General features: G+C 38.0%; 1 protein-coding gene across 1 annotated transcript in view; it reads right to left on the bottom strand.

Moving 5' to 3' along the window:
* LOC115624390 (calcitonin gene-related peptide type 1 receptor) overlaps positions 1-24,927 on the bottom strand; it is a 48,791-nt gene that overhangs the window by 5,176 nt on the left and 18,688 nt on the right. Inside the window, 8 exon segments of the mRNA XM_030519106.1 lie at positions 2,042-2,165; positions 2,610-2,786; positions 2,855-3,081; positions 3,141-3,267; positions 4,816-4,907; positions 4,969-5,075; positions 9,270-9,380; positions 9,440-9,667. Of these exon segments, the coding sequence (XP_030374966.1) occupies positions 2,042-2,165; positions 2,610-2,786; positions 2,855-3,081; positions 3,141-3,267; positions 4,816-4,907; positions 4,969-5,075; positions 9,270-9,380; positions 9,440-9,566 (1,092 nt within the window). The 5' untranslated portion in view covers positions 9,567-9,667.

Raw genomic sequence — 24,927 nt, 5'->3', positions numbered from 1 at the left:
CTGCAGCCATTTGCCAATTGCAGAAGAAGATGTGGCAGTAGAAGCAGAAGCCATAAGCATGTTGTCATTGCCAACTTGTTGGGTCTGCCTTCAATTACTGGCGACAAAAGCAGCAGATGCTCTCAACAACAATGACAAGAGCAACAGGAACGACATGTTTGGCTTTTATGTGCACACCAAAACAAAAACATAAATACATAAAAACATAAATTTTCATTTGTCCTAAGCAGAGCTCGGTTTTTCTTTTATTAATGCATTCCGAGCTCAAATTATTTGACATTCGTAGTTATGCCTTTAAGCATCTGCAGATCTTTTTATGACTGCACAATAAAAGCAAATTATATGCGTGACTGAGAATATGCCAAGTTGTTGTTGTTTTTGGCTTTCGTGGGGCGTGACAAACTTTTCACTTTTGTCGTGACGAAAGCTTATTGGATTTTAAATAATTTAAGGGCTTTTCCATTAATTTTTCGCTTTCTCCTGGTCGTTAAAGGGCAAGTTTCTTTTGCCTGCCGCAACAACTGTGGCTGTCGATTTCAAAATGGTTACCAAACTCACAATTTTCGGGCTCGTAGTGCAGTCTGGGTGTGTACGTTTATAGCATTCGTAAAATAATAATTCAACTGCAGCTTAACCACACCCATGTGCCCACAAAACATGCCAGTTTATATTTTTGCATAAACCGTAGCCATAACTCTGCTGTTAGAAGTCAGTTTAGGATTCTCTGCTCTGGTTCTTGTCCTATATAGTATACTCTTTTGTGGCGAAATGGCGGAATGACGAAAGGGCTGGAGTGAGGAAGTAAAATAGTCGCTTTTATGCGCTTACGTTTATTTGCGCTCTTTGCGCTTTGAACTGCTCTTCCCTGCTTTTGTTAGAACTGCATTTTACGCTCAAGTTGTTTGTGGCGTCTTTAGTTTTAAGCGGCAAATTGCACAATGGTGGCTATTTGGAGCGCAAATTGCGCATACGCCATGTTTTGTTTGGAGCAACTTCTTGCAGCACGTGGAAGTAATTTCAGCGTTTTTTATTCGTCAAGGCTCTACTATACTATATACACACATGTTTTTGTGAGCTTTCACTTATTGATTAAATCATTTTGATGTACAAGCATGAGCATTTCAGGACTCTGTTATACGACAGCATGCTGTGCTGCTCTGTGCTGTGTTGTGGGTGATCAGTGTATGTGCCTGGCATTCTAATTAAGTGGCTGTTGCGTATATGATGCCCTGAAAGCTTTCAAATTATCATACCGTACATAGGCTCGAACATATTTATCATAAGGCATAGTGATGGGTATATAGCTTTAGTGCAGACTAAGATCTATCTCGCTTGTAAATTAGATTCAAGTACACAATGTATGGATGCATATAAATAAGGACTTCGTTCGCCGAAAAGCTTCTTCTTTATGCTTCTAAAACTAGGGCCTCCATAGTCACCAATGGATGATTACCAACCTTTGTCCATGACCAAATATGCTAGCACAAAACTATTTCACTGTGCAAACCATTCATGTTAACTATTAATGCCGCACAAGTAGTTCTTGTTGAAGTACTCAGATCATTATATGTTACCAATAAAGTCTATAGGTGCTTGTATTTCTAGAGTATTAACCAGGAACAACAATGTTGGGTATTTAAAAGGTTATTTGTTATAAAAGATTGATAGAATAGATACAATTGTACAGGTGTATAGTTATTGACGAGGGAGAAAACAATTTATATTTTGTTTATTTTGTTATACTAAAAAATATTTTTATAAATACAAATATTCTAAGCCATATCATATTATTTAATAATTTAATAAAATGTTCATCAATGGAACAAAATTAACCTATCAGTTTAATGTAATTAATCTAACAAAATCCACATATATAGTACACAAATATACAAAAATTGTCTCTGATGCTCGTACAACTTCGCCATCCTTATGTCATTTATTTATTTCTGTACAAATAACTACTACTGACATAAAAAAAAGACGAATGCTTTGAAAGCAGGCTTAAGTTGTAAAATAATTTTTTAAAGCGCATTATACTCACTTGAAATGAGGCCGTAAATGCTGAAATGATTTCGTATGTATTCTCCCAGGGATGACCGGGCGCAGGACGAAATGGCGTCACAATGTACTGAAGACCCAGAAGCGGTACCAGAAGCAATGTGGCCCTGTAACAATACTTATGTTGAAAGCGTTGTTGCTGTTGTTGTTGCGTTTATTGCTGCTGTTTTCGTATTAAAATGCAAGTCGACCCGGCGTATGCGTAATTTAAAATGTAAAAACGTAAAATTAAGTAAATTTGTAAGCGAAATGTCGACAGCAAAGCGCCCGTGCGAGCTGTTTGTGAAAGTAAAATAAAATGAATATAATTACGTATACGCCTTGTGGGCCATTATTTTCATTCTTGTTTTTGGTTTTTGTTTCTGTCGCTGTTCAAACTCTTGTTATTGAATTTGCTTTTTGTTTTTAACATGGCTTCCATTCGTGTTGTTCTGCATGTTTTCTCCTATTATATTCGCTTTATCCTGGCCTTGTTGCGATTTCCCATTGTTTTCGAGTTGCTTTTGCTTTTGAATCTGCAATTCACAGTTTCCTTTCATGGAGTAACTTACCGAAATGCCTGCAGCACAGTACGGGAGGGTCCGCAGCTGCCCTGAATGCTGGCTGGTGCATTGAGCTTCAGTAGCACCACACGCACAATGTTGCACAAAAAGAGCAAATTAAGGAACATTGAGATGCAAACGGGCACGACCAGAATGTTGTCAAAGTCCGTGCTGCTCATCCAACAGCTATAGAACAGATATTGCATATGAATGCGGGCATGATTCGATTGTGGCTCGGTTGGGCTAATACTTACTGAACTTTTTGTTCGAGCGTACCGCTCAGTCCACGTGCCATACTGTAGATAAATATGACGATGGCCGGTGAGCCCCAGCCAAAGGCAATCAGCCATTTGACCAGCTTCTTTTCCGAAATAAATGCAGAGACGAGCACTGTATGCAAATAGAAACCCTCACACAGCATCCACGAGTAATTGGTCAGCAGGAAATAGTGCAGGATGATATGAAGCGTCACGCACGAGGCCTATCAAGAGTGAGATGAAATAAACGAATTTTCGTGTGCAATCTAAGCGCCGCTCTTACCGGACTCCGCTGCAGTAACTCAGTGTCCGGCATGACTACCAGATACCATATCAGCCACAGTGAATTGTTTGCGGCAAACGAGGTGAAAAGATTCATGTGAAGCGTAATACGCGCACATTTCAAGGATCTGAAAAATGTAAAGGACATTAGAGTGGTGGTATCCGAGTGAGTAATGTGAAGGTAATTGTGAATACTATGTTTAAAGATGCTGAAGACGAGCTATAATTTCTTTCGGCAATGGGTGTATATTAAATCCACCCGGAGCTTGGGAGAACACAGTTCAGAAGTCGACTCCCCACACACATAACTGCCTATATGTGAGACTTTAGTTGGCCCTCAGGGACGTTGCATAAATTTTGGAAATGAAATGAGTCGAACGTGCAACCATAAACTAAAACACATGCATATGTACATTAATTAATTAAGTGATTATCAGTTGGTACTTGATTAAAATAATGAAAGTAAAACTATGTTATTAAGTTAACATGAACCAAGACAATCATAAAGCTAAAATAGGATCAATAAAAAGTAGGCAAGTTCTTAAGAAAGTTTTTAAGATATCCCAAAAAATAATTTATAGTGAAGAGTTTCTTGATTTAAATAAGGATGCCGTGGACTATGCTAACAATTCTGTTTTCCAATTTCATCTTCATTTACGGAACAAATATTGAAATGCGGATAAGTACATTGATAAGCTACTAACGCAGTAGTTAACGTACGGAACTGCATTTAATTAAAATATAACAGACTGTAAACCAACCGAAAGTGTTTTCCCTGACCGGTAAGAAATGAAATTGTATTTTGAATTACGATGGCTATCAAAGTGCGGTATAAAATCACTTCGAACACTTAATTACTGCAACCGAACAATTTTATTTGCGTTGTCGCACAAACGACTACCAATAAAAAACACTTTCGTTTTATTTCAATGCCACACGTAGACACCTCATCAGTTAAAATGTCACTTGAATGGCTGTCTCCTCTATTTGTTTTTCTGTCTCTATCTCCACCATTGGGCGGTTCTTTTTGTCGAGCTCGATAATAAACAAACCGAAAGCGTACTAATTGCGCTTCAAGCAAGTGGAAATTAATCGATATCCTGCTCGAAGTACTATTACATACACACACTAACACCAACCGATTCCCGCTCGTAAAAAACAATGGCGAAAAACAGCTGCTGCCTGTAGAAAAATACTATTTTCTCATTTCCGTAAACACTCAGACGTCAAATGTGCTCGACTTACTAGCAGATTAAATGCTCGCAAGTAAAAGTCTAATGAAAGTCGAGAGGTGTGACGACACATTCGCACAAATACACACACACACATATATATATATATATTGATTAGATCGCTTGGATATTTGCTGAACAATAAATTTTGGCGCCTCATTTGGCGCCTTTACGGAGCCCGCGGCTTTTTAGTCGTACGTCTCAAACAAATGTCATTCTTCATTACGGCTAAGTGCCATACTACCATGTATGTATATATATAGTATATGAATGTGTGTGTGTGTGTGTGCCAATTTGTAAGCCTGGCAGCTAATTTGTGCAACAGTCTGTTTGCATTCAGCTTGCGTTTGTGCGTTCAAGAGCAAAGATTTTGCATTAATTTTAGTTTAGAGAGTTGCACTTTATTGATGAGTGGATGAGTGGGTGGGAAAATGTATGACTTACTTGAAATAGCCCAGTATGGCAAGCGACAGTAAAATGGCCAAGAGTGAAATACCATAGCCAACCTCATAGATCAAGTTCACGTTGTGTTTAAACTGGCAAGCGAAGCAATTGAGTTAGTTAAGTTGTGAGTCTCTACACGACTCCTTGACTTACCTCCAAGTCATCTAAATTAATGCAGGTCGTGTAATTGGACCAGGTCTTGTTGGTCAGTGGATGCTTGTACCACTCGCCATCAATGCCGCACTCCTTGTGTGCCTCTCCTGCAAATTAAAATGTGGAGTTATTATCGTGATGTTCAGCAATTGATGAGCCATTACATTTGCATACACAATCACAATGTATATTTTAAACAAGAATTTGCATTTTCTGAAACCACAATTTCATTTACAAATAATGAGGTTATACATCCAATTAAAATTGCGAGTGCGTCGTAGCACAATCAAATTTGTTATCAATTTTCATGTTTGGGTGCAATAATAATTACTTTCCATGCCTTGCCACCATCAGAAATAATAACTTTGTGCAAACTTGCGTATATAAACATGGCGCTAGTACGGTTTCACTAATTGAAAATTGGGTCCTGATATATGTTATCGTTATAATTAATTTGTGTGTAAAGGATGTTTTCATAAGACATGTAGGACTGAAAAGGTCTGACGCTAGTTTGACAGCTGTCGATATTTTAACTCGATAAGCTTAGAATATTAACAATGGAGTGCTAGTAAGTAAATTACAAAAAATAAATCGTTCTTGGAAGCAGTGGTTTATGAGCGTCAATTGATGGAGAAAACACACTACCAACAGCATGGAGCCACGTGCCACGGCTACGTAATTTCCTGATTCGAAGATACCAATTGCTGCCAAGATTGAATTTCCTTGTTTGGGGACATTCTTACCCCTTATTAAGGACAACCATACACAAACAAAAGGCTAACAAAAAACGAAAAATAAGCCAAATAGAGGAAGAGTAATCAAAAAGTTCTGTTATGTTTCATAAAAGAAATTTCATCCAAAATAATGATAATCACTTGTTTTCTCTATTCAATAAAAATACCTTGATGCTAAAGCAACTTTTTTAAAGCTGCGGAAATTGGTTCTCTGACAGCGCTTAAAAATAGGCCAAGCGTGCCAAAAACATGAAATACTAAGAATATATGTAAGTATGCATTGGCCGTATTTGTGCTGTTCTTGACAGTTCGTGTGTGGCAAATGCATTAAAGTCTGTTATAAAATCAATGCTGAACATTTGAATTATTCGAAAGGGCTGTCAAAGAAATGAACGTAGACTGCAATTCACTCGCGAACAGCTCAATATAAGTCAATGGGGACAGCAGAGTGTGTCTGCGATTTGTGAGCCATTTGAAAGGTAAAGTTCTTATTGCTTCATTTTGGCACTTTTAAGTTTTTATCGGCAATTGACACGCAAGGCGGTCAGCATTAATGCAACGCGAACGTGGCTGCTGCTATAGTACTATAGAGCACAAAAGCGAAAGCATGCTAGAAAACATCACGTATATGCTCCTTTGTGGGGAGATAAGTACAAGTAGCTACGGAACAGCATGGCTGAAACTCGTCCGTATACATACATACGTGTTTGTACATATGTATTCACAAATACGTATACGAAATCACGCCGCACCACAAACGGCAGCAGTGAGAACCGCTGCCAGTGCTCCACATCCGCCAAGCGGAAGTGCCATAAAAGTTAATGGTGGCACAGTGCAAAGCATATAATCTTGTACAAGTTGGCGACTCGAAGACGTTGGCGCCGACTGTTGAAGAGGACGGACGCGTGGGGTATATGAGAATGTGAAAGTGAACGCATGGCAAAAACGAAAATAAGGCTAACTCTAGTGAAAGCAGGGCTGCAATCCATTTCATTTTTACCAGACTTGGGCTCAGTCGATCCATTCAATTGCCTATCAAAACTACAAGTATACTTGTAATACAAATATTGGTGGGCGAATGCGCAGCATTATTCGTATATTTCAATTGTAACTTTAACCGTTTAGTATTTAGTAGTGAATTTGTAAGCATCTATTAATATTATTTGTTTAATATTTAAATAAAACTGTAGTATTTCATTTAAAAGCTGTTAACAGATAAGATCCGTTGCAAATAGCTGTGATAGCAGCCCTGATTACAATGTTTTAGAATGGAAGCTCTTGTTCAGCGCGTTTGACCCATTTTGTCAACTTTATGCCCTGCAATCGAGCACTAAAAAGTTATATTAGTTATATGCAACTGTTTGTGCTATTAAGAAAGCGTGACTGCACGACAACAGCTAGAATTTATAAGGAATTGGCTTGATGGTAAGCCATTGTGGACATACCTACATTCTTCTTTAACCCAATGAAATGGTGATTTCACTTAAAAATTTTCAAGTTATAATGGTTTTGGTATCTTTGAACATTTTAGAAAGGAAGCTTCTAAGCAGATATTAAATTATATTGTTAAACAACTTTACTTTTAGTTAATACTGTTTGAATTCAAGCTGGCCTTTGGTATTAATTACTGTTCTCTTATAGTTCAAATTTTTTGTTTACGAAATTAATAGTAGTTTGTACCAAAAGACTAAAAGAGGTGACAAGACTTGCCCATCAGTTCAAGCGTTTTCTTTTCATTTGTATCTGTCTAGCACAATGATCTCTGGTATACAGCATCCGTTCACTCAAGAGAAGATTGAGCTTACGATTTTATGAGTCTCTTTTTCAAAGTTATAAACTTGAAATCATTAATTTTTTTTCCTTTATGTTGTACTTGTGTAAAATAAAATAGCACTTTAAGGAACAAAGGATTCCGTGTATCTTTAAAATGGCAACCGGGTACAGGGAGTTCCCTAGTCGGTTTAGTCTAATTTAAGCAAAAATACAATATTTTTTTAGCACGCTCTTAGAACTTTTGTCATTCTGTTGTAATTGTGTTAAAGTTTAATGTTTTGCCATTGTAGAGACAATAATGGATGGGGGCGCTGTGCTGTCCATGATGGTTTTCATTGCATGTAAGCGACATGTTTGCACGTGGCCGCCGACTTCCGGCAGCCATCAATATAACATTGACATGCATGACAGGGCAAATGATTGTTGTTGCTTATATTTAGACATTCAGCCATTTGAATTTTTCGTGGGTGGGCTGTAAAAACAGTCAGCCTTTTAAATGCCCGCTCTAGTCAGCCCTTACGATAACATGGTTATTTTTTCACAATTTATGTATGCTTCGCGAAATAAATATTTTCTTTCTGTAGTGCATGCATGAACAATTACAAACAGTTTGAATAATTGATTGTTTTGAGTGAGTCATGAGCGTCAATTAGCAGCAGCTTTACCGCAAGCCATCAGCGGGAATTGGATAATTCATTGAAATTTACATACAACTCATATTATGTGCAAATTATGTGTATACAATTTGTTTTTTGGGCTTTGCTCTCGGAAGTTTGCGGATAATGATGTTGTTGGAATGAAATAACATTTTAAATAGTAGGTCTCCAGGCTTACAACCGCCCAGTGCAAAGAATTGCTCATTAAATAAAGTTTCATTCAACACTGCTACTAAAAATCTAGAGTTATCATTTCTTTTCAACAGACACCGATATGAGAGTAGAAACAAATAAATAGGGCTTTAAATGCTATACGTATTAGTTGAGTAAAGCTATCAGTTGTAGGTAAATCTAAATTTAAATTGAGTTTCTTTAAAAGAAATTTATATTAAGGATATATGTACTACAACAGGACGATTACTGACAAAGTGTTGTAAAAGAAACAGTAATCAGTGGACACGTCTAATTGATAACTCTGTGACGTCTCACAGCAGCAGTTAAAAACACGCACATACTAGTATGTATAGTATAAGTATACCTGTAACATATAGCTTCTTGTTTCCCCTTGTTGTGTTTTATTTCAAAGTCAAGTATCATAATATATTTTCCAATTGAATTGCCTTAGCTTCAAGCATTTTCCGATTACGTAAAAGTTAGAGAAGACCCTTGGAAACTTCACCAATGAATAAACGGCCAAAGCTACGCACAAGGTGTATAGATGTATTTGTATTACAAGTATGTATGAACACAGCATGGCCAATTAGAGCGGTGCTCGAAAGGCCTGCGGGCCTTGGGTCGCAGCATCAGCATAAAGGAGAGCAAGGAAAGCTGGGTTGGCTTTCATTAGGAGGGTGTTCGTTTCCCTTCCGTTGCCATTTTTGACATTACTGAGAAATGCGCTTGACATTTACTTGCTGCCTTATTTATAGGCATGTTTTTTGAACAAACAAACAGCAGTTACAACAACAGCAACAGCAATAACATGTTTTTGTGGAGGAACTTTAGCTAAAATCATTTTTGGCGTTTGCCTTATTTAATTGTCATGTCAAATGCAGATTATGATATCCCTCAAGCGGAAGCGCTTAGTTGTTGTCGTCACTTTGCATTTTTTGTGACTTGATCACACAATTATACTCACTTGTAGGATCAAAGCCGGTTATGAAGTCCGGACAACGTTCGTAGGCGGATTTACCAGCCATGGTATCTGGCCAACAGAGCCAGCCATCGAAGGTGCCGGCACAATATTTTCCTGCAAGTTATATTGGTTGAGTGTGCTGTTAATCCGTGAATTTTTTTGCATTTCCTTACCTCCTACCAAATTATTGCTACTGCTGTTTAAACGTGCATAGCAGGCAGCGCGCAAGGAATCAAAATCTGGACCGCTTTCAGCTACGCTCTCGGCAGCCGTTGTGCTGCTGTTTCGTTGCTCACTCATCGTTGGGGCTTTCAGCTGAAGTTGCTATCCTCGCCAGCTGCATTCAAAATGTCTGCATGTGTTGGTGGTTAAGCGACGTGATTTTTATTGGTTTGTAGTAGCTGAAAAGCACAAAAATTAATATTGTTATCTTTTTGTAACTTTTTTTTTATGGGATTAAAGCGCTATTGTGTATAACATTTTGGAAAAACACTTTAATATTTATTGTAATTGCTTTTATGCTGGTTTTCGTATTGGGTCTTTGTACGAGTATGTGGGTCTTGTATGTATATTGTGTTGCCAGCCTTCCATTTCATTGCACTTCATATGTGAACGTTTGTATGTATATATTTTGTATTACATAGTTCGCTAGAGCCGAAATATAATTGGTTTCACACAAAGCCGTCGGCACACATATGGACACACGCTCTGGCAAATTGTCATGCATGTACATGCATGCATACGGACATACATATACATATGTGTAGTTATTTTATTTCCATGTACTTACTACAACTATTTCAATTTACGAGAGCAGACTAACAAATTAAAGGGAACGCCCAAAAGTATGCACCAGTTTTTATAGCATTAAAATGCTAGCAGTTTATAGAGATGGGCAAGAGTCGTGACCGTGAGCGGTAGTGGAAGACATTAAAGAAATCTAATATTTTTATTTTTTTTTTTTTTTTTTTTTTTTTTTTTTTTTTTTTTTTTTTTACATATATACAATTTATTAAACTAGTTTTCTACTACCAATATGGCAGCTTAAGCTAGTTGAAAGTTAGGGAATACAAAAGTTGTCTATAGTAAGCATCTATAGGACGCACTTATATCTATGTACATATATACAATATTTACAATGTTTTACATGAAAAATGATTATATTTTATGATATATACTATGTATTTTATACAAGGGCTCTTGTGGGGAGATCCTTTGGATGGCACTTCTTCAGTCTTCTCTTCTTAGGTTTGGACAGGAGCCGCCTCGCTAGTGCGTTGGGGTGACTGCCGAGTCGCTTCTCGTAATTGCTTGCGTGCATTTGAATGACATCGCCAACCTTGGGGACACATAAGTCTCTTTCGATGTCCCTAGTGCGCATATACCAGGGAGCGTTGCATATTTTTCTAAGTATTTTAGCTTGCGCAACTCTTATTTTGTTTAGGTTTGAAGCAGCGGCAATGCCATAAATTGGTAGCGCATACTTCCATATTGGACTTAATATGGACTTGTATACTGTCACCTTACTGTGCAGGGACAGCTTGTTGCATGGTGCAAGCAGCCATGCCATCTTTCCGGCTTTCGCCATGACCGATCGCTTCACCATTGTTGTATGCTTGCTGAAGTTGAGTCTTCTGTCCAGAATTACACCAAGATATTTGTGCGAATTTGTATGACTGAGCGTGGACCCCAACATTGTGATATCTCCGCATGACGACGGCCTTGTTGTAAATGTGACATTCGCACACTTGCTGGCGTTGATACCAATGTTCCAATTCAGAGCCCACTTCTCGAAACTACTTACATACTGCTGTAAGGCTTCCGAAGCTACATCGATATCTCTGCTTCTGGTAAGCACCGCAGTGTCGTCTGCGTAAGTAGCTATTAGTGCGTCATCCTCGTCTACTCCAATGATCTCTTGCGGTGCAGGCATATCAGCAGTAAATAATGTATACAGGGTAGGACCGAGAACACTGCCTTGGGGCACCCCTGCACAAATTGAGCGCCTCGTGGATTTCACTCCATCAACAGCAACTCTGAAGCTTCTGTCCCTTAGAAAGCTTTCGATGAGTTGAAACAATTGAGGAGTTAGCATGCCTTTCAATTTGCAGAGGAGACCATCATGCCACACTCTATCAAAAGCTTGTTTAATATCCATAAACACAGCCACTGAGTACATCTTTTGCTCCATGGCTTCCAGGGCGAAGTTGACCACACGGTGGAGCTGTTCCGGTGTTCCGTGACTTCTTCGAAAACCAAATTGCCATTTTGGAATTCTGCGCGTCACGGCTTCGAGCTGGAGAATCCGGTCCAGAATCACGCGTTCCATCATCTTCCCGAGGGCAGGTAGCAGACTAATCGGCCTATATCCATCTACTTCAGTATGCTGTTTCTCTGGCTTTGGAATCATCGTAATTAGCGCCATTTTCCAGCAGTTTGGAAAGTGCCTCAGCCTGAGTATGTTATTCATGAGCAAGACAATATACAGCAGAGCCCTTGTGGGGAGCAGTTTCAGCGTCCTGTTGTCTAAAAGGTCTTCTCCAGGCGCTTTTTTTACCTTTAGATTTTTTATCTGCTGTACCACTTCTTGAAGTGTAACTGGGCTTGCAGGCAAGGCCATTTGGAATGGCATCTCCAGCCTAAGCTCGACTACCCTTCGCCTATCTGCTGTTGTAAAGTCAAAAGGCTTAAATCTTTCCTCTAGGCTGTTTGCAAAGATTTCAGCTTTCTGCTGACTGGAGTAGCTCCATCCACCTGTAGGATCCTTAATTGGAGTCTTAGGGATGACCAGCCTCTTAAATCGCCTCGTAAGCTTCCAGAGCGAGTAATTAAATGATGCATCTGGACCAGCACTTTCCAATATGTCATCAATTCTGCCTTGTCTGATTTTAGCAAGCTCTTTTTGCAGTCGATTGGACAGTCTTTTGTAGATTTGATGAATGCGAGTATCTCCAGTTCTTGCATATTCTTTCCTGACTCTTCTTTTCAGGCTTAAGAGCGCAGCAGCCGTTGGTGGTAGACTAGCTTGACTATGTTGGGTTGGCAAGCGTAAAGTTTTCGGTGCAGCAGAAGACGCAGCCAGTGAAATGTTCTTCATGAGGATTGATATCGCGTCTTCGATATCCTCTGGGCTGTTAATTTCGACGTTCAGGTTAATTCTTCTTTCGAGATCGGCTTTAAAAACATCAATACGGGAGCCAGGTGGTAGAATATATTCCCTCTTGGGATTATATTGCGGTGCATGATGTAGCGTCGCTACTACTGGAAGGTGATCCGATGCGAGCTCATATTTTGTTTCAACGGTGAGTCTGTTTAGGGCAATCCTGTTGACAATAAAGAAGTCTAGTGCAGAGGGGTTAAGTCGTGTGTTGTAAGAGTAGAAAGTTGGCTCTCCAGTAGCAAGAACTTGGCAAGTAGTACTAGCTATGGCCTCTTGCAAACACCTTCCTCGCCTGCAAGATCTGGAATTACCCCACCATTGGTGTTTTGCATTAAAATCACCGCCTACAATAAACTTATCTCCTAAGGTTGCAAGCAATAGATCAAAGTCGGCCCTGCACCAAGCTTCATTGGGAGGAAGATATAGGGAGGAGACTTTGATGCTTCCACCATTCGTCGGTATAGTTACGCTGGCCGCTTGGATGCTTGTTTTTAGAATTGGCTCATTCTGTGAATGAGCGATACTTGATCTAATGATGACTGCAGAACCACTTTTAGCGGTGCCACTAGGATGATTAGCGTAGTACTGGTCGTATCCTGGCAAATATGCGTTCAAGCCAGGACGCATATGCGTTTCGGTTATTAACATGATATCGATCGAGTTTGAACTTAGGAAAAGCCTGAGTTCATCATTGTTTTTGACCAGGCCCCGTGCGTTCCATAATCCGATTTTTAACAGCGGATTTAACATTTGGATATTAGTTTTTGTACCAAGTCACGGAAGGCTCTATTGGAATCCATATTTTCCTGTATGAGCTTATACATTTGATCCATTCTTGCGTTTAGATCTAAAATCGCCTTTTCCAGCATACTAAATTTGTTGTTTAGATGCCAATCTTCGGCGGAACTGTGTGATCGGGGCGAGTTTTGGTTTGTTGGCGCGCTGGTACGTTTTTCTCCAATTGGCCTAGCTGCATCAGCATAAGAGAAGCCACTCTTAACAGTAGAGTTTGAGATAAACTGTACTTTAGTGCCTTGGTTATTTGGGTAACTCCTATTGCTACCGATAACTAGTCCATCTTTCGGCAACCTCACAGCTGGCTTAAGTTTTTTGGCTAGATCAATTCTTACCTTGCAGCCTCTGAAGCTCGACATGTGGTCTTCGCCGCAATTAGCGCATATAAATTCCCCATTATCATTCAGGTTACATGATTTTGAGCCAGTATCATGGTCCCCCGAGCATTTACCGCAAACCGGCTTTTTAAGGCAATAGTTCCTCGTGTGCCCGAAATCTTGGCATCTGAAGCATTGTACCAGCTCTTTACTCTGTTTGGCCTTTGATATTGTAACCCTGTGTCTACCAATTTGAGTTATTTTTAGTGCCTCAGCAACGTTGGGTGCGTTCTGGAGGTTAACGTAAAACATATTTTGTCTTGTTTTAACATTATTTATGTCCTCACCATCCTCCTCATTAATTTGAATGTTACGCCAGTCCGGTTTTCTGGGGCAATATATATTCAAAACTGTAAAGCCCTTGTCGGTAAAGGTGCGCTCTATTAATTGCCTGGGTACATTGGGATGAATATCTCTGAGCACCAATCTGCAGGGTTTGTTCTCCTTCAACTGGTGGTGCCAGAATTGACAATTTTGATTGGACAATAATTTGATTATTGCACGAAACGCATTCGAATTCTTCGTATAAATACGCGAGATCCCAGATTTCGATGTGCGTATGTCGTAATCGTTAGGGGAGACAGCAGAATTGAGCGCCACCTCCAGCTTATCCAATTTGTTGACTTGTGGCACACATATAGCAGGAGGCTTAGGAATACTACTTCCCTGCTGGAAACGGCTGGCTTCATTTTGCTGGCTCGATGGATCTTCGGAATCTGGCTCTTCCATTTCCATAATGGAATCAGCTTCTTCCGAAAGGGCTGCAAATCTATTATTTTGAAGCGCTGGCGGAGAGGAGGACGCAGTTCGTTGTCCCTGGGTTGTATTGACAGGAGTTGGCTTATTTTTTTGAGCCGATTTTAGTGACTCGACGGCTCCTTTCCGCTTCCTATTAATACCGGGTACTGGCATTTGAAACGAGCAAAATTTGTCCAGAGTTGGATTTGCAACTAAGTTTGTCATTGAAGCCGGTGTACTCACAACGGCGGGTGTGGAGCACAAACTGCCATTTGATGTCGCTACTGTAGTATACATTGATTGAGAGTTCACCACAGAAAATGTTAGGGTACTTGTAGTCGATGTACAAGTGGTTGAGGCAATCCAGTTACTGGTTGAGATTGACGGCTTTAAGTATGGTTTTCCCATTGACATATGCAAGTCCTTGGTTATTTTTGCTCTCAGCTCCGAAGGTGATTTACCAGAAATTTTTCTCATCTCCACGTACTTCGGCAGCTTATTGACTACTTCCTCAGCTGCTCCGAGAGCGGCCGAGTCTTCATCAGCATTCATTTACGTGAGATAAGATGACTTGCAAAACAAGCAAAGAAGAAAAATTCTGGGCTGTCTCTGCTCCGATGACGTGTATACGTCAGCAGAGCAGCCCCATACAGCAGATTAATTGTTGATTGGAATCCAAGAAAATAAGGATACTAAACGATTGCCAAAAAGCCAAGGTGAAACTAGGTTTCCGGGTGGTTTTTTTTTTTTTTTTAACGCACTATACGCGAAATAATTGAAAAAGAGGAATTTATTACAATTTTTCACGGAGCGCACAATGAATATTTTTATAAAACAACTAAATCAATGTTACTATTTATATTATTTAGCCATACTTCATAATATAACTATTCATTACAATTACTATTTAGTGAAAGATATATAATTTAGGTCCTCAAATATAAGGCCATTTGAACTCAATTATCGAAAGTAGCGGTCTCAGTACCTGACACGATTATTTGTATTTACGAGTAGATTTTGGGGACGAAAGTTATAAAAATCTAAAGTGGTTCCAAAGAAGATCGTTTTGTTGCTAGGTTTGGTCAGTTTAATTTGTACAAAGATATCTTTTCCTTTTAAAGCATAGGAAAAGATGTGCAGCATGGTAGTTTATATATTCTTTTTATACTTTTTGGCATCAGCCCTGCTTCCTCATTGGTTGTTACAGAACCTTAAACTAGTTTTTGGGTACAGGCTATTCAAATGTTACAGAGAAAATTTGCTTGAAAGTATTTTTATGAAAAGTGCATTTAATTTACTAGCACGTAGACGTTGTATTTGCTTTCCATTCGTATTTTGCTTTGCCTACCCTTTACTGCTATTCCATTCCATTGCCCAACAGTATGATTTGCATTTAAATATTTAGTTTACACGATTTATAGAAATATGTTGATTTTTGCTCAATAGGAATACAATCGATTTAAATCATACAAATATGTTGTTTGTTGAGCCAATTTTGCACTAAGGATTCCGTTTGTAATTCTCTGTTGTTTTATTTTCTTGTTGTTTTATTTTTGTCCTCTTAGTCCTTGCCGAAATGCTAAAATATGTATTGCATTGGCATTGCCATTGATTTGTAATGCTATGAATGCATTTGTTGACCATAAAGCACTGCATACTCGTACACTTCAGTGCCGGTCATGTCCAATAAATATTTGCATACAAATATTTGTAGAATATTTGCTTCGACAAAATGCTGGAGCCCTTGCGAGTATTCTGGTCATATATGAGCCGGTTGATTCAATAACAGCCAACTGCACTCAACTCAATAAGCATAAAAACGCACTCATGTAGAAAGGACCAAAACAAGCAAGCTTGATGCCATTCAAGCTGACCACTAGTCCATTCGAACTGCGAGGCCAGGGGAGATGACGCCTCATAGTGGCCTACAAAATATATTTATTGTTTTTAAATTTGATTATTAACAAAACATATGTTATATTATTAATAGACTTTTAAAAGTAAAATAATTATTCATTATCTGGTTCTAGGTTGTTACATTCTGGCGATGTACTTGTACTCTTGAACTACTGTGCGGCGTGGCTAGCCGAGCACTCATGCGTGTCATGATAAAGCAGATACATACTTGTATATACAACAACAGCTGTCAATGGACACATGCTCTTTGATTATTTGCTGGCTGGTGTAATTCAATAGACAACAAACTTGACCGCACACGTCTATTGAATGCACTGAAAAGTTTTTTGCATGAGAATATTCATATATTGCAAAAATATATTTTTTTTCATAGATTGTAAAAAATGTTATATAACTCATTTCCAGAAGGTCCATGATTTCTTTAAAGAATATTTTGTACTTAAAACCAATTAAATGCAGGCTAGAATTTCGTTAATAATTCATCAGTAACTAAAAGTCTAAAGGCAACAGTTTTCTAAATATAACAAAGTAATCTGTTTAGTTTATATTCTTTTTAAAATTAAAAAAAGAAGTGAAATCAGTCTTGTTTTCTGTTTCGAATGACCGCCGGCGCTCCCCCCAAATCGACAGATAAATCCATAAAACTGATAATAAGAAATGTTCACAAGCGAAACTATATTTGACATAAGCGTGGGTGTCACCCTTCTAGCTATAATGTTTGGTTACTGCATTGTTTTCGATCCCGAATACTCTGATGATTCTAATACAAGAAGCAGTGTGGGGGAGCGTCAAAATAAATCGAAAGCACAACAGGGAAATTTGGTCGCAAGCGCATCCAGGCAGCACATAAACCAAAGCACCACACGATTGGTCGATGAGCCGGACACGGGCCGGAATCGCATATTGGCCGAACGGTATATACCTTTCTGAATGATACTCATACGATTGTCCAACAACGGAAACCAGTGCCGCTCAGAAAATACTTTTTTTCCGATTTTTTCACTATACTTGAGCACATGTAAGTGTCGCGGGTCAATTTTCTGTTCTATTGACGAATTTTGATTACCACTGCGACCAATAAAATATTCCGTTTTTTTTCAATAATATTTACATAAAACATTAATTTATTTATTAAAGGTGCAATGCTGACTTCTTGTAGCCCTGTTAGCACAACAGGATTATGCCAATTAAATATAAAATCCGCAGACAAATTTCTATAATAAATGGCTTAAGTCATAAATACGAAGGCAATTCAAGTCGCAGCCACTGTAACGACTTTGTGCGCGCAGCCTCGTCATTCAATTTTGAATGCTGCAGTGGTATTCGCCACTTTACTTTTATGACGCTCCAGACAAACTTGTCGTAAATCTTGGGTTGACATTGAACTCGGTCGCTTTTGACTTTGACTTTTAGCGAAGAGAACACTCACATGAGGGCAAGTTAATAAGTTGTGCAAAAACTCGAAGTTGTTTATAAATTTATATGAAGTTAACAATTTATAAGTAAAATGAAAGATCGTATAAACATACACTACACATTCTCACTAATTTTGATGCAAAAATTGCTGAGAAGAGATATTGGAGAAACTAGTTTGTTATATGTTTAACTTTAAATTTATTGCTTTTGTATGTGAAGCGTATATGGTTATATTTAAAACCCGAATAGATTTTAAAATTTAATGGTTCCATAGCCAGTTGCCATTTAAAAATAAAGTGCGCGAGTTCTGATCTATGGGTATGTGAGGGTCATTAAATGCATTGATATTGAATAAAACCCTATGTTCATACATCTACTTATAATACAGATATTGCCAATGAATTCTAAAATTGTGCCTTGTTTTATGCTGAAGTGTTTTAGCCAACCCTCGCAACCCAGGCCAATGTAGCGAGGCAATATACATAAGTGGCTCTTCCATATGTGTTTGTCTGACAAGCAGTTTTGCATGTAAGAGTGAAATTGAAGGTGTCCTACTCAAGATATCATAGCATACTTTCTAGCGCTGCAATTGAATGCGATTTTATTTAATTTTTCATTCGCAGAGTACGTTTGTTTGTGTCTACTTATGTATATATGTACACATGACCGTTGTAGCACGTGCCTTAAGATAATAAAAATATTTTTACGACAACGCGAGTGTTACACACAAAGCGCAAGCAATAACAGCAATTAGCAATAAAAAGCCTAAAGTGTACGTATGTGGGCCTATGTGTGTGTATATGTGTGTGTATATGTGTGTGTATATGTGTGTGTATATGTGTGTGTATATGTGTGTGTATATGTGTGCGTATATGTGTGTGTATATGTGTGTGTATATGTGTGTGTATATGTGTGCGTATATGTGTGTGTGTTCGCTGGGAAATATGCCAAGGCGAACAGTAAGCGAGCGAATGGCAAGTAACGTTCGCGTTAGGCACGCGAGTCGCGCGCAGCACTTAAATTAGCTCGGCATTTTATTTGTAGGCTGCTGTTGCCGGTAAAATGGGGACGGGATGGTAGACGGTGGTGATAATGTGTTTGCTGTAAGGCGGCGCACAAATTGCATTTGATAGAAGAAAGTAGGCAAAGCAATACGCAATGCCAACACACTCTAATAAAAATGGCAGGCCAACATCAAATGAAAATGTGCTTCTGGTGCTTCTGGTGGGTATATGTGTGGGTGTGCATCCAACACCCACATTCATTGCACGTAGCATAGTGAAAAACTTTGTTGTATTACTGTGTGATTTTTTATGACCGTCGAGCCGTCGCAAAATCGCAGACAAGCGCAACATTTGCCACAGAAGAACATAAAATGAAGAAAATAACAATGCGCACAAAATGAAAATTTTTCGCGTTTTAGAGATGTGGCTATGACCTGCATACACCTGCCAACAAATCATCGACGTTTGTGACAGCGTATTTTTGCTTGACAGCGCCAACGTGGCGTATGCGTAATGAAAATGCCATTTCAATGCGCCGATTTCAATTTGAATTTCTTTTCGCTGAATTGATTTCTTCACCTTTAACTCATAGAGTTGAATGCACATACTTAAAAGTTTTCCCATAAGCAAATAAATACAAGAAACTGCTATAAGATTTTCCTTTAGAGTATATGGATCATTAATCACATCGGTTTGCCATAATAAATTGTATGTTAGCTTGAATTTATCTTCATGCTTCAGCACTGTATTTAAAAGCTTTTTTCTGATTTATGCAGCATTCCACGAGCTATCACATTTGTTTGATTTTCATGATGGGCCTCTAAACAAACTGATAATACAAAATTAAATTTTATTGTTTATGCGGGCATGTGGCAACAATATCCATAACAATTAACACTGCTGTAAAACGCAAATAAAAGAGAGTATAAATCTCTTCATGTTGTGTTTTTGAAAACAGCATTAAAACAAATACTTGTATATCCTCCCGCATTCCTTATTCGAATTATTTTACTACCGAGCCGCATCTGTTTATTTTTATGATATTTTGTTTATTTACTTGTGCGGCTGATTGTTTTCATTTTATATGCAAATTTTTACAAACGAATTTGTTTGTAAAGCTGCCGTAGGTACGGGTATGTCAATATTCCTGCAGTCATATTTTCACCTCGTCTCTAGTTTAAAGCTCTAGCCGTGTTTTTAATACTTTTAAGTTTACTTGTATGCTGAATATTTATGGATATGGATATGTAGAATGCATTGGTTCGAGGTTTTGTTTAGTATGCATGCGAAGAGCCAGAGGTAAGCAAATTTTATTTGCTTTTCAGCAACCTTGTGAATTATTGCAGCATTTGTGCACTCGCAATGGTGCGAATAAATGGACTTTCAGGCTTGTTGAATTGCAATACTTACTAAAAGGATTTGGTAAAGCATTTTGGTAACAGCAAAATGTAATTTATGGGTTAAAGCTTCGGCTTAATCGCACGGATGCTACTCGTAACGACCAAACTAATGGCTGCTATTAAAAAAAAGTATCTGTGCAGATCGATTTGAAATTTTTATTTAGTTTGAACAATCTACAATCAATAGCTAAAATGGAATGCTGGGGTCGGCTGGGTTCAACTCTTGAAAACCCTATCAGTGCATGGACAGAGATTTTATTTAAGGCTTTAGGGTTGACATGTAACTATGAAAATTGACTTTAATCCACACCAATTCTATCAAATTTTCAATTTAAAGATCGTATTGAATAAAGGTGTATATGGGGTTGCACATGCCGTCTTCTGCTCGTAACATTCTTCGGACCAACAAATATTTGTTGAAAATATTGTTCTTGTTGATATTTGAAATATGGTCTATATGCATTTATACGTACGTATACGTAATACTTGTATATGATTCGTAAAATCAGTTTCACCATTGGGCTGTGTTTAGATGGGCGTTATAAGCCAATCCTGTTTGCACTAACCTATAGAAGAAAGAAAATCCCAAAATCCCTTAGAGTCTACCAGGTCTATACGTTACAACAAATAAAACTATAATAATTTTGTAATTTTGTGTAAAACGTAAAGCAATATATGAAAGATGCTTGGTGCCACTTTGCACTAGCAAAGCTACAGAGTCTTTAAACTGTTATAAATGATGCAAAATATGAGGCCAATTAGTTGCACCCAAATAAAATGTAGAAAAGTGAAGCAGAATTATATTGAAAAAATAAGAATTAAAATGAACTATTTATCATATCAGATGCTGCCAAAAGAAGCATTATGTTTGAATGTTATTTAAAAACAGTATACTCGTATAAATTTCAGCACGACGTACTTAGTAACTTATTTGTTCCTTATTTTCGAGTCAAAGGGTAAGCTGTAAATGTAACACTTTAAGTGCTTGTCAAAGTATTTGTTTCTTACATGATATCTTTCAGCCTTCTGCGTTGCCAAGCCCTTCAATTACATCCCAAATCGTTTTAATGTCGTCATATTTGAGCATTAAACTCAGCAGGAGTGCTATGCGTGGTCTAATAAATCATGCTATTTCCCATTTAGCAACAAATCATTTGCCATGCGCGCATTTCCAGTGGCTGAGACGATAATGCTAACAGATAGCTGCCATAGCTACAATTTAAAAGCGTGTTGATGATTTATTTCAAAAGTGCACATGAAGTAGCTCGTATATCAAAGAGGCAGCATGTAAATAAATACCAAGTGCAAATATGAAATAACTCACAAAGAGCAGGATATCCGGTGCGCTCAGTGTGGGATCCCAGCCCAATGTCACTGGAGCACAAAATATATATATATTACACATGCCCTTTATTACCAACGCAGTGCCTCGGGTGCGGATGCGCTCATGGATTATGACCGTAGGGCTTCATAAATATGCAGAGCGAATGGGTGAATGGCTAAAATAGAGCGTGGGGGGGAGAGACCATAGCCTGCGAGGTAAAATTGATAAAAATGTTGTTGCAGATTATGTGTACAAGCAATGCGATTTATATATCTCATCATGTTTTTTGTACATACGAACCACGCAGACTTCACAGCAAACGAATCATAAAAAGCAAATGTTGAATTTAAATAGCATATTTTTCAAAAAAGGACTTCACCTTGACTCTTTGTGGGCGTCTATATAAACTCGAGCGTGACAGCCAAAAGGGAAAGGTCAATCAAAAAAGGACCAATGTGAAACACTCAAAGGATTAATGAACCGCATTTGCTTCACTCTTCTGCATGAGTGTCTCGTGTGCGTTCGTCAAAAACTGAAAGGTAGTTCTTTTTTTGGTTTTCTTTTTTTGTGTCAGAGCAGCAAATGAACATCATGAAGTTGTGGCCAACAGCCAAGTTGCACTATAAACTCAAAAAGGGGGAAGGAGCATTTCGAGCAGCTACACTGCTCAAATGATCCGGATTTTCACCAATTCAGATGCTTTTTCATTTGTAACTTGAGCAACTGAGTATTACTTTGCTTAAGCAAACAATAAATTTGTTTACTTTTCACTCAAATTTTTAAAGCTTAAAGCGACAAATGCTGCTACAAAGCAGAATACTAAGATTATTCAGTAGTTGATAAATAGTTATTCGTACTCTTGATAAGTATATAAGGGAGCTTAAGTAAAGACTTAGACAATACTCAATATTAGTAGTCTTTAAGCACTTGCTGGGGGGTACTGGATAGAACTTGTTTTCAGAGTATATGATCCAATTTATTTGGCTTCTGGGTAAACTGGCTGATGATTTCATTAGTTTGTGAGAAGACCTCCCTACCAAACCTTTTAAAAATAGCCCATGATTCAATTGAAGAAAAAAGTAAATCGTGCTTCCTGTTATTGTCTCAGTTTTATTTTTACATAAACAACAATTTTGATTGGGAAAAGCTCTGACTTGGCAGGAATTGCATGTCATTTCAAAAATGATCACATCGATCAACAAATCTAGATTTAATCTTAACCGTACTGTTCCTTCTGTGCAACACAAAGTATGAAATATTTAAGTTTTGCTTTGTTCTTTAGTTTGATGCCTCATTTCCTTTGAATTTTACTTGGCGCTGAAACTAAGGAATATGCACAACTATATTATGTGCTTCTCTGGTTTTGGCTTTAGCTTTGGCTTTTCACTCGTCACTCTGTTGGGTTGAGGCACATTGTTAAGCATACGCCGTGCTGGCCCAAGGTTCATTGCCTGTTGCCAAACGAAGCGTCATCTCGCCAGACCACCAAGGTGCCTGCCTGACTGGGTGCCAGGTTGGCGGGCTGCCTGACTGTGTTTAGAATGAAATACGTGCCACACGTGATAAATGCTTGTTGCGGTTACATTTTTGCTGTCGGTGTTTGCTTTCACGCAACAATTGCACAATTTGTTCAACAAAAAAATTTTGCACATATTCCCCGTCTTCTACAAGCTGGCACCTTCATTTGGCGTTTTTTGTGTGTATGTGTGTGTGTGTGTGTGTGTGTGTGTTGTAAGCGTTGTGATGAAAGCCTCTGAGCTGTGTGTGTGTTTGTGTGTGTCTGTTTGTTTCTGTTGTTGTTGTTGTTTTGTTTGTTTCTCTTTGCTGTTTGTTCCTTTAAATGTCTTGCGGTTACAAAACAGCGATGTACTTAAATGCGCTCAACACGTTCTACACAAAAGGCATTTTATGTGTATCCTTTTCAAAGTGTGACAGTTTTAGCAACAAATACACGCACCCATACACACACACACACACACACACATACTAAACCAACCCACACACAGATAAGCGCACAGATACAGAAACTTTTGTTAAAAGGCCGGCCTACACTTGTGTTAAGTTTTTTATGCTTTAGCAAAAACTGTCATCGCAGTTAAGCGAAAATTTGGCAAACAATACGATCGACTTAACAATATTTACTTGTTTGTACGTTTGCTTTATTTATCAGCTGCCAGGCATAATGTGAAAAGTTTTATGCTATGCTGTTTGCGTCTCAAAGCGTTGAGCAAAATTGGTAACACTTCGTAGATTATTTCACAATAGAACGCTTAAGTAAAAGTATTGATTGCAAAAATTGTTCTTAAACTTTTTTTTTTTTAACTTCTTAAAACAACTTTTTAGAAGTCTTCGGCGAAGCTGTCTTTGATTGGTCAACCTTTCATAAAATTAGGAAACATTTCGAAAATATTTATATTAAACAATCCATGGTCATTATTTCCGTCTAACAATAAAGTAGGAAGTAAATTCATTTTACACCTATAATGACTCAAATGCTAAGACTTATTGAACTATCTTTTTAATAAAGAGTAAGGTTTTACGATAACTTTACAAAAATTTAAAAATGGCATGCGCTCAATGCATTATGATGACAAATAATTATGAGACTGAATAGCATAATAGCATTTATAAAGCAAAGAATTTAAATTTGATAAATAGTTTTTACTTTTGAATTAAGTTAGTTTTACTCTACTTTTAAGTTTTAATTCTGATTACTTTTTAAATGCATAGAAATTAGAAACTATTTTGATGAAACAAACTCCATAGTGACAAAGGCAGGGCTACAACTAATAAACAATATTATACTTCTCATATCAATTTCCATTCTAACAGCGATATGTGAAAAGCTCAGAAGCTCGAACTAGTTATAATTAAAAGAGATGTAAGCCTTTGTTTGATCTGCTACAAGAAATACTCTGGAAACGTTTTGTAAGCAACCTAAACGTGAATTATACGTTACTATATAGTTAAAAACTTGTTTATGTCAAATGTGTTCCTCTTCTAATTTTAAATTCCTTTGCTGTACAAAAACCAAAATTTGTATCAATTTCTTAGATACTCCGAGTATGCGAAAATAAATATTTTTATGTCTTGTACCAGAAGTATCTTAATGTGTTAATATATTAATCGCCGGCATTGAAATGTATCTGCGACCTCAAATTGTGACTTTGGAATCATGGTTGATTAATAACCCACAGAGCATGCGCTTCAATTTGGCATGAACACGCGTTTCCACTTCCGATAATGCCAATACCACCGTAATGAAGTCAATTCATATCAATAGCATTATTTGGTGGCATTATATAGAAGTAGGCGCCCAGTACACAGCATACTCTTACCTACACACACACACACACACCCTCAACACCTACCCCCGACGCCTTGGCAATACAAACAAACTGGGCCTCTTACGAGTACGCACTTTTCTCTACTCGTATTATCAGCAATTTTACGCACGTTTCAGTGAATTTTGTTTAAAATGTGTTTACAATTGACTACACTGTTGTGGACTGGGTTCGTTGTGGGGTCTA

This window comes from Scaptodrosophila lebanonensis, unplaced genomic scaffold (assembly GCF_003285725.1).
Source record: "Scaptodrosophila lebanonensis strain 11010-0011.00,11010-0021.00 unplaced genomic scaffold, SlebRS2 tig00000001-arrow-pilon, whole genome shotgun sequence".
Taxonomy (NCBI): Eukaryota; Metazoa; Arthropoda; class Insecta; order Diptera; family Drosophilidae; genus Scaptodrosophila; species Scaptodrosophila lebanonensis.
The sequence above is the reverse complement of the archived record's forward strand: the minus strand, read 5'-3'. Positions and strand labels throughout refer to the sequence as shown.